Source organism: Nicotiana tabacum, chromosome 19 (assembly GCF_000715075.1).
Source record: "Nicotiana tabacum cultivar K326 chromosome 19, ASM71507v2, whole genome shotgun sequence".
In the NCBI taxonomy this organism is placed as follows: domain Eukaryota; kingdom Viridiplantae; phylum Streptophyta; class Magnoliopsida; order Solanales; family Solanaceae; genus Nicotiana; species Nicotiana tabacum.
Genome location: NC_134098.1, coordinates 133,018,324 through 133,029,348, shown reverse-complemented (window position 1 = coordinate 133,029,348; position 11,025 = coordinate 133,018,324). Strand labels below are relative to the sequence as shown.

Here is an 11,025-nt window from a genome sequence, read left to right as displayed (position 1 = left end):
AACTTACCAATTATCTCATGAGGGGATTCTTGTGAAAAACGTTTTCAATTTCGAATTCATCGAGATGCCGGCAGACGGACAATCGGCCATTTTAGGCGTTATTTCCAAGCTTTTCTCCAACCCCACATCCTTTATTTTAATCTTACACAATTTTACTACTACTTCAATCCATGCTAAAATTATATTGGTTTTGGGCATAGACCAATACGTTAATCAGGTAGTTATCTTATTTCATTCTTATTTTTGTCTTAGCATACAGTTATATACTGACCATAGTTCCAAAAGTTTGTACATTATTTTGCACAGACTGATAAAATGTATTGCAGCTCCAAAGTGGCAAAAAATTTCTTGAAGATTGAAAAGTTTAATAAGAACTTCGATTCTCAGAAGGAAAATAATGAAAGCAACTTAAAAGGTATAGGTAACAATGGTAGTCATAGAAGGATGTCTGCTCTAGAGTTGGCAATTTTACCAAAAATCATGTAAGTGAACATATTTAATTAACAGTTGGTTGAAGGTAATTATCAAAGTAATTGTGTTTGCATTTTGATTCCTTTGATATTCTTCTCGTATATAGGCATGATACTAAGCTTCCTGTTTCACAAAGAGAGAAGTCTAAATCAGAACAGTTAACTATATTCTATGCTGGGATTGTACATGTTTATGACAATCTTCCTGTTGAAAAGGTACAGATATATAATTAGATATTGCAAAAGATGCATGTTTTTCTGAGTTATCTTTTGACAATCTAATTATTTCTTGTATCTACACTCTGAATTTGCAATGGTACATTGACACCGTGTGATATATTTTCTTTTAGGCACAGTCTATTATGGATCTGGCACGTGAAAGTTCATTGTTAGATGGTTCTACTAATGTAAAATTTCCCCCGAAAGAAGCTGAACCAACTCAGAAATCCCAAGTTCCATCTGCCTGCAAGTTCCAAGCAGGTGATCATTCAGCTGGTGATTTTGACATTATATGTTATAAATATTACTACTTTTTTTTTTGATACATTTGCCATCTAAAACCCACTGGTCTGACGAATTTGAATTTGTGTCGCGTCCACCAAAAGGGAAGCACTTTCTACCGGGAGTTTTTTCATTCTCAGGTCTCGAACATGCGATCTCTGGTTAACAGTGGAACAATTTTATTCGTTCGACGATATTCCTTGGTGGTTATATGCTATAACTAATGCTAGTACTTAGCCGATTAAAGTTAGGAAAATTTTTAAGTGCTTACATCAGTGAGCTTTCTTAATTTTATTCTATATCATAAAAATCCAGGTTTTTTTTTATGGTCATCATCTTGCATATTAACTGAATTTTTGGTGGATTCTGTTGTTTCTACTTTAGAGCTGCCAATTGCAAGAAGGAAATCCCTAAAGAGATTCTTGGAGAAACGCCACAACAGGTGAATTAATTTCCAGCTTTAAAATGCTTAATTAATCTCTTGATTAATAAGTAGTAGTCCATTAATTATATGAAGGAACCATTCAGTGATTCACTCCCATATGTTTAAGTAGTACTAACTAATGTAGTTGTTGATTTTCAGGATTATAAGTAAACACCCTTATGCCTCTCCTGTTAGTACTCAGCATGAAGATGAATGTGATCATAATCATAGTTGAAATGATAGTTTGAAGGAAAAGAAAAGTTAGTATACTCTTCCTCCAGAAAAGTTGCTCCCTCTATGTGAAGCAAAGAAGGGCTGGCTTAGCTTTTGATGGATTAAGACAATATTTTTCTTCTTGTTTTTTAGTTCCAAATCCTGGCAATGGACATCTCACTATATGTTCCAAGAACTTTGTTAGTCAAAAATCAAGGAGGCACCGTATGAGATAATTTTTCACAAAATTCAACAGAGTTTAACAAGTAACAGCCTAAGTGGAATTTTGCAACTTGAAAATAAGTCAAACACATTTAAATTTCACTAGTAATGTAAAAAGTTTTTTACTCTCTCACAGTGTATATATAAATCAAATTCTATATGAACCGAAGTGATAGACTTTTCCCCCAATAAAAATACCGAGCCGCTAATTTTTGGAAGAAAAAAAAGAACAATTATAAAGGGAGAAATAAATAACTTTCTTACCTTTTTTTGCTGTAAGTGAACATATTATCCCAAGGGCTTATATGTAATCTAGCAAACACTTTGGGGCTGGGGTAGGTTGGGCTAGGGGTGGGGTGTTGGGGAGCGGAGGAAACAATCAGAGGGGAGTGTCACCTATAGAATTAGGTTTTTCCTACTCACACTAGGAAAGTTATTTTTCTAATTTTTAAGGAATTTGTTTTCATAAAAGAAATTCTGAAACATTTTGACTAACGTTCCATACCAAAACAAACCCCTATTGTAATTCGGCTTTGTTAATGATTATGCGTTATACAGTGTTAATTTTCTTTTGGCCGCCCCTTGGAAAGTTCAGTATTAATTTCTATTCTCCATGTATAGTTTTTTAGCATGACAATATTTAGGGAAGTTTTGCATAAATTGTAATACCAAATATATTACCATGAATTACACGGAACGCAAAAGGGAGAACTACTCGTAGCATAAAAGTTATTTACACTACAAGTTAAATCCATGTTTTTTTTCCATAGGAAAGATACCTGAGAAATTTTTAAAAATCACTATTGTTTATTGCCTATTAATTTCATATAACTATCATATACATAATTACTTCCTATAGCTATTAATCAGTTGTTACGGTAATGTATTCGCTATGCACTACTGTATTCAAAAGCGCCTAAAATCAGGGCAGTTTATCTGTATGCGCATGTATTCACATGTATGTTAGGGATATAGTAGATATGCCCTAGATCTAATCTCATATTTGATGATTTGAACATATTTTTGTGAACGTTATTTGATATAAAAATATATGGCATTTGATATTCTTTTATCATAATTATTATTAATTGCTTTATTAATTTAATAAGGTCCTTGATTAAATGTTGAGACTTGTCATTGTGATGGAGATCATGATAATGAGAGTAAAGCATCTTACAATTTAATCTAAATTTGTTCTTAATCGTAGGATTATTAATTTGGACATTAGTAATCCGGTTAGATCAATATTTATATGATAGTCTTTATGGGATAAAGATTAGTTGATCTCATTAACTAAATCAAATATATAGATGATGCATATAGAGATATGATCATTGAACCGACTCATTGGATAATTCCTAATGGTTAGAATTACCATAAACTGTCAATAGGATATTCTCTTGAAGAATGTGATGTAAGAGTTTCCTTTGACCTGAGACCGTCATAGTAATTGACAAGTTATTTATTGTGCTTTGATACTAGACACCTATGGCCATAGGGCGATAGTTGAAAGGATATTGGGTATGATTAAATAATTGTAGAATTAATGATTGATCAAGATGAAATCTGTCGACTCTTGGTAATGAGTTTAAGCTCCATGTTGTCATGAATTATAAATGACCAAACTAAGACCTTGGCCAGGGCAATTGAATGAAAGAGGAAAAGAGTTTCTTAGGTCATTCAATTATTGATTATATTTGACATGAACACATAGTTGGTCGCCTATTAGAATTTGACAGTTGAACCATATCCTAGTGTAACCCAGAGCTAAAAGGACAAAAGAAATTACTACATTATTCTTCTACTGGTTCTTGAGAGTAAATTGTACACTTCATTCTATCCGGTCGTTAAGGAGTGTTGCTAGACGCCATCCTTGATTAGTATATTGATATGATCAATTTACTACCGGCTTAGTATTGAACCTATGGGGTCGCACACTAATGAGTGTTCTAATCTAGTTTGGGTTGATTTGGTTTGGTGTTAGGAAAAAAAAAAACCCGACCATATTTGGTTTGGTTTGATTTTAACTAAAAAAAGTCAAACCGAAACCAAACCAACCTGACATTATATGTATAGAAGTTTTAAATATATTTAATACATAAAAATATTTATGGTAGTGTAGTTTATAAATATTTCTTAAGCTTTAATAGTTTTATCTTTTAACGTATTATTTCAAGCTTGGGCTTATAATTTTTGGATGCTCCAATAAGTTTTATAGTCTATAAATGTTAGTAACTCAAATAAATCCTAAACAAAAAATAAATCAATACTAATGCTAATAAAAGACAATCAATTCAATTGTACTATGAATGAAAATAGTGTCGGATATCTGTTTTTTTAGTTTTTCCATGGTTTAGATAAAATGTATAACTTATTTTTCTTTTAGTGGTTATTCATGTAAATAATAGTACTTATTAGTCATAATTTTAAATTATGTTTGTTTTCATTATGCTTATTAATAATATTTATTTTATGCGATTTTATTATCTTTATTGTTGAATATTTTAGTACAATGTCATAACTCATCTCATATTTATGTTATTTTATTGAAAAACACCTTATATAGTTCTGTCTTACTACGATTAAAGAAATATTTGAAACACAATTTTTATATTTTGTGCTATGAAGACTTTATGAAGAAAAAAATTCCGACAAACCCGAGAAACTCGAGATTAAAAAATTCGACTTTTATTGGTTTGATTTGGTATTTAGATTTAATAACCCGATACAATTGGTTTGATTTGGTTTGGTAATTAGAAAATTCGAACCAACCCGACTCATATTCACCCTAAATACAGCAGCAAAAAGCGTCTAAAATGATTTTGATGTATAATAAATAGGGTGTATACATTTGCTATACATGAGTTAAAAATTTCCAAGATACTTTGTAGGTGATTGGATTTGGGTATTCTATGTTCATTTCAAGTCGAGTCCATTATAATGTATATCTGATCCATAACCCAGCTTATATTGGATAGTGAGAGATCATTGGATTTGGACCTTTTTTTGCCAGTAGTTAAAGCTTGGATATTTTTGGTTTTCCCTCATGAATTCCAAAAGCATACGTCCCCGTACTGGATCTGAGTCGATACTGAGATGTACGCGTGTACTTGTTGCCAATATTACGTCTCCCTTTACACTGGAGCTTCATCTATTACGTAAACATTTTACACTAAAAAAGAACTCCATATCACGTCAAGGTGTTTTTGTAAAGGTATCTTAACAAGGCCTGGTATGGTTTGATCAATGAAAGAAAATTAAGTGAGATTCTTTTTTGACAACTATTGATATTCGGGTCAGTTTACTCACACCTCAACTATTTGGTAAAAGGGATAAAGGCGCAAATGGAGATGGATATAGGAAATTTAAAGCTGAATAAGCTTTAAGTATATAATTCAACAGAAAACTGATGAATCTATATTCGAATTTTCAAGTTTAGACTTTCCTATTTATCTTTTGAAATGGACAAAATAGAAAGAAACAAAAAAGTTGAACACACTTGCTTGCAATAATTAGGAACCACTGTAGATTCGCCTCTCCAAGCCCACGGCCCATCTATTCGGCATACCCAAGGGCCGAAGGGTACAGTGGTGCGGCGAAACGATCGGTTTTAGCTTTGGGACAATATATTATTTATTAGAGTATCTTTTGACAAGCAACTGCAAGGTGAAGTGACGTTTTGATTTAAGTAGCCGACAAAATAATCTTAACATAAAATTTAACATTATCGCAAAAACCATAAAATTCAATGTGTTTTAAATAACGTTTGATTTGATTTTTTTCACATAAAATTTAGCTTTATTCACTATAATGTTTGGTTTCCAAAAAACAAAAAAGTGTAACAAATACTCCTATGCAGAACTTCATGTGTTATTTATATACAATATGAATGCGAGAACTAGTAATACGAGGTTTTAGGTCTTCTTGGCTTTTTACAATGTTGAATTTAAGAAAATGTCTTTTTTAGATCTCTTATGTGTAAATGAAATATCTCTTATGTGTAAAAATAAATCTCACATGTATTAAAAAAAGAGGTAGGGTCATAAAATTAAAAACAAGTTTGTAAAAAACTAAAAAACCAATTAACCCTAGTAATACATGGATTAAAACAACTAATTGACAATACTAATTCTTCATATAGTAACAAATTTTTCATTTTGTTAAAAAAGCGAAAACAATATACCAATTTATAATAATAATCTTAATACAACAAACAAAATATCCAATAACTAATAATCTCAATATTGCAATTAGTACATTATAATTTTTGCATGACTAATTCATATGTTACATTCACTACATTACTAGACCAACGTTATAATTGACGTATTACAATTCCTACTTACTAATTCCAAGAAATCTTACTTCTAAAACAAAAATACCCCTAAGTATTGGTCGGTGGTCCCTATTATATTGATTGTGAAAATAAAAGCTGTCTGGAATCACGACAATACCCACGAGAAAAATACGTTTGATATGTCAGTTTGATTGATAAGACCAGTGTGAAAATATCTCAATATTATAACTCCACCCCCTTTTACTTATTAGTGTCTTTGTACGGTTGTCGTATTTTCTGATTTTCCATTTCACCCTCTTGTTTTGTTTCTTCTTCTTCTTCCTCTACCTTTTCGGTGAAAACTGAAACCATCCTTTCATCTTCAATGCCGTTCTAATTAGTTATTGGCGTAAGGAAATTAATGTAATGAAAAAAGTAGTTTCACTATTAAATATATATAAGTCTTTTCCTTCTAAATGAGTACTAAATAAGCGTTTGGATATAAAAATGTGAAATTTGAAAGAAAAAAAATAGTTTTAAACTAAAAAATTAGAATTGTGTTTGAATATGTACTTCAATTAAAAATATTAGATTTATGACATGAAATATTATTTATTTGAAAAAAAAGTAAAACTTACTTTTTTCAAATTTGAAACTCGTCTTCAAATATTTTTGATACTCATCTTCAAATATTCAGTTAATTGTATAACCAAATATTGATTTGAAAATATTTTTGAAAAAAAAAAAAAAAAAAAATTATGTCCAAACAGCTACTAAGAGAACAAAAAAATCAATACTGATCTTCTAGAGGAAACAGTTACGCATGCACAATTACATCAAATTATATTAATCTATCATGCTTAAGTAACAAATTGAGGTAAGAACATATATTCCATCTGTTTTAATTTCTCTGAACCTATTTGACTGGAGACAAAGTTTAAGAAAACATAGGAGGCTTTTAAAGTAAAATTGTTTTCAAATTTAAAAAGGATTCATTTTTTTTTTAACAAACTAAAAAGGAAATAAGTCCATTTCTTTTGAAATAGATGGAGTATTATTTTAGTTAACTATTATTAATTGTTTGAAATAGTTAACTTATAATAAATACATCTCTTGTATATTTATTAGTCTCGCAAATACCATCTTTTTGTTATCTTTCCTTCTCTTTTTTGTTTACCTTCTAATTTCAATTATTTATTCTTCTTTCTTTATAATCCAGATTCCAGAAGTTTCTCAAATAGAAAATGAATTGCTCCCTTGCTGACTTATTTATACTTGCAAAATAAAAGAAAAGGAGAAAACATCTTTGGCAATGGTCCCAAAGAAGAATTGAAAAAATTATGTTGTCATATCAGAAAAAGCACATGGTTGTGTTTCCCATCCGAAAGGGAAGTAATGTTAATCTTCCCACAAAACAGAACGTCTCAAATCTCAATCCGATTCTTGTGTCTCAAAAAAAACAGGGAATTGAAATGTAGGAGCACCATTCATTTATCCACTACTCTGCTTATCAAAATACAAAATACAGTAATTTTTTGTGAAAGAATTTTTATTTTTATTAAAAGTATTTAACACCATATTAAGTACTTATCAAATATCAAATAAATGAGAATGACAGGTGAACAAATACGAAGCAGCGGTTATCTACGTAACTTTGAGAATGAAGAAAAGAATGATCGCATAAATTTCAATAATTATCCGATGCCATTACAAATGAGATTTCAGTCCTTATATAAGATCATACAATTATAACGGTTCCCTTACTTAATCCGGGCTCACTAATAATATTAAGTGCCTTGATTGTCCGTTACCATATACAACTGTAACTAAAATATTTATGATAAAAAATTTCTTGTAACCATACTGATTTCCCTTCCTTATTTATGACAGGTTTGTGTATCTTCCCTTCTTTATAGTCTTTATTCATTTCGTTCTTGTTTTCCCTTTTAGAACTGTCAGGCCCGACTTTTTTCTCGGTATAACCCCGTGGGTATTTCTCCCGTACCTTTTCAGCATTCTTTAAGTCATCTAATTAAGAACGCCACTTGTCACTATATCGATGGTCCACATACCATGCCATGTCACCTCGTTGATATTTCACGTGTCATGCCTTTTTTCACTAATACAAATAGTCCCCCCCCCCCCCCCCCCCACACACACACACACTTTCTGAATATTCTCAACTGAATATTCGGGAAGTGATAAGTATTTATGGCGGAAATTCGTTGCCGCCATTTCGCGAGTATTATTATGCCCTCTTTAGAATCAATGCGACGTATGTCATATTCATTTAATGGCCATGCCATGTGGCTTCACTTGATTGGTTCTGCAGTTTCCCAACGCTTTTTAGGGGGTTTTCTGCGGCCGCATCAATCACGAAGTGACGGTTCTATTATGGCACTTCATAATGACCAAATTTGATGATGGTCGCATCTCCTTATAAATACTTCATCCCTTTTGATTTCCTGAAACCTTCTTCCTTCTTATCTGTATTCTAGCCTTCCTACATAGTCATATACCTTTCCTCTGTATTTTCTTCATTAATCATGTCTTCTTCAACACCAAACCCTCGTAAAGTTGTGATCGTCGATGAGCTTGCTCCTTCTACTGCCCCTACTAGGAGTAGGAGAGGTGGTAGACTATGCCAGTCTTGGTTCATTATCTACTCGCAGTTCTACTTCTCAAAGTAGTTCCGCCAAACCATCTTCTTCTAGATCTAGAGCTTCTTTTACCCCTAGATTTTCTTCTAAAAATAGGGATCATAATGAACCTGTGCATGAGCCTACTGTTTCTGAGATTGTTCCTCAAGAGTTTTCTTTCGTATCAGATCATGAAACCATGAAAAATTAAATTTCTTCTATAGATTCCCTTAACCCTACTGAACACTACCCAAGTGTGATCATTCATGATCTTCTTTCTTTAATTCAACGAGAATATCATTGGAAACCAGATTTTCCAGTTTTAATTCCTGGTGCCAACCAGAGAATCACTTCTTACCATTCTGGCTTCTCATTCGTTTATATCTACCCTTTCACCTTAGGGTTTAAACCTCTCATTGGCCCAGTGATCATCGAGTTCTGTCGTTATTTTAATGTTTACCTTGGCCAAATTAGTCTGATTGTGTGGAGAGCAGTAGCATGCCTTCGCTATTTGTTGGATTTAGTCTCAGCTCCTTTTACTTTCCGTCACTTACTTCATCTTTACTCTCCTAAGCTATTTCGTGAATGTGTCTTTTCTCTCGTGGCTAAAAGTAAAAGGGTTTTAGTTAGCCCCGAGGTTGACCGTGACTGTGGCTGGTACGCCCGTTTTGTTGCTACCCCCATTAATGGATTAGTGAGTGAAGAAAATATTTCTTTTCGAGAAAAATAGAACTTTACATGTAAGTTTTCTCTTCCTTCTTTCTTTGATGCCTTGAACTCCTTTATATAATCGCATATTCATTTTTTCAGAAACCATGGAAGTCTTTGAAGAATTCCTGACTTTCATGCTTGGGTAGAAAAAATATTGATTGTTACTCCCATGGACAAAAGATCTTGAAAATTTTTTTCATAGAAATTTGGTTGGAAAGTGAAGACTCACGATACACTTTATTCTCGTCGTTTCTTTCCTTCTTTACTCGTTCATATAACACTTTTTCATCACCCTTTTTTTATTAGGTTTTGCTATTCGTGGCATCAGTCCCACGTATGTTCCCTCAACTAGGCTTTCTGTAAGTCTTGCTCAAGAACGGATTTTAAGTGCTTCTTCCTTCAAGAGAAAAACTATTGAAGATCGTGGGTTTGATAATGAAGAGGATGCGGAAGAAGGTTCCTTGGTGAGAAAGCAGCGTGTAAGAAGACGCGTGATTTTAGATGATGAAACCCATGTCTCTCATGATCCCCCGTCAAATTCGATTCCCTTCAGACTTATTGATGAATCAGAAAATGCTCCTTTAGAAATTTCTGATAAAGATGTTGGTAAATCATCCACTACCGTCCCCCCAAGTCATGTTGAAAGGTCATTTGCCCATGGCTTTGAGAGAGAGGAAGGTTTGGAACATGTTTCTAAAGAGCTGCCTCTCGCTTCCCTTCCAGTTTTACCTATTGTTAACCCCACTGTGTCTCTACCTGGTGTTACCCCAATGGTTGTGTCTGTTATTGCTCCTTATGTAGAAGTTGAGCCTTCTAGCAGCAGACGGGATATGAAAAACGTTGTTATTGAAGTCCCCGGGGGTGGGAATTTGTTGAGAAAATCTGGACCAGTTGAAGTATGGTTGAAACCACTCTTAGGACCCGTGGAAAAGAAGAAGTTAGAGGGTCACAGTTCCTTCACTTTAATAAATGACATTGTCCATTCTTCTCTTAAGGTATAACTTTACTTATATCTTTTTCCTCCATTTTCCTCATTTGTAACTCTTATTCTTTTGCCCTCTTTTTTTGTAGATTAATTTGATAGGCACTAAACTTATGAAACGGATCTCTTGGACTAACCAGCAACTAGTTAAGTTGCGCACCGAGGCGTATAACTTGAGAGAACAATTTTAAGGTCTTTAGTTGGAGAAGGAGGTTCTTGCAGAAGAAAACTGAGCTTTGGAACAACAACTGAGAATGGTATCTTTTGAGTTAGCGATTCTAAAAGCTTCTTCTAGTCATGTTGAGAAGGATAAAGATAGATTGGAATCCTCTTTTGATGAACAACTTTCCAAGGCTACTGAAGAGATAATGAGTTTGAAAGAGCTCATAAATAAAAAAGAGGTTTACGCGGGTGAACTGGTTCAGACGCTTACCCAAGCTCAAGAAGATCTTTGCGCCTCTACAGGTAAAATTCAGTTTCTGAAAAGTTCTCTTGCTTCTTTGAAGACAACTTATGAAGCCTCGAAGGCAGTAAAAGAAGAATTGAAAGCTTAGATTGAACAGTGGGAGAAGGATTATGAAGCGCGC

General features: G+C 33.0%; 1 protein-coding gene across 1 annotated transcript; it reads left to right on the top strand.

The window, feature by feature from the left end:
• The first annotated feature begins 242 nt into the window (after positions 1-242).
• Positions 243-2,146, top strand: LOC107761485 (protein TIFY 3B). Its single transcript, XM_016579701.2, has 5 exons — positions 243-482; positions 578-686; positions 821-950; positions 1,356-1,413; positions 1,555-2,146. The coding sequence occupies exons 1-5, from the start codon at positions 316-318 to the stop codon at positions 1,628-1,630; spliced, it is 540 nt and encodes a 179-aa protein (XP_016435187.1). The 5' UTR covers positions 243-315; the 3' UTR covers positions 1,631-2,146.
• The last annotated feature ends 8,879 nt before the right edge of the window (positions 2,147-11,025 follow it).

What these genes read in the sequence shown, in the direction of transcription:
- LOC107761485 (XM_016579701.2), top strand. Translation starts at nt 316, where the DNA reads ATGTATTGCAGCTCCAAAGTGGCAAAAAATTTCTTGAAGATTGAAAAG. An exon ending in GCAATTTTACCAAAAATCAT is followed by an intron (nt 483 to 577) that starts GTAAGTGAACAT and finishes TCTCGTATATAG; the next exon opens with GCATGATACTAAGCTTCCTG. An exon ending in TGCCTGCAAGTTCCAAGCAG is followed by an intron (nt 951 to 1,355) that starts GTGATCATTCAG and finishes TTTCTACTTTAG; the next exon opens with AGCTGCCAATTGCAAGAAGG.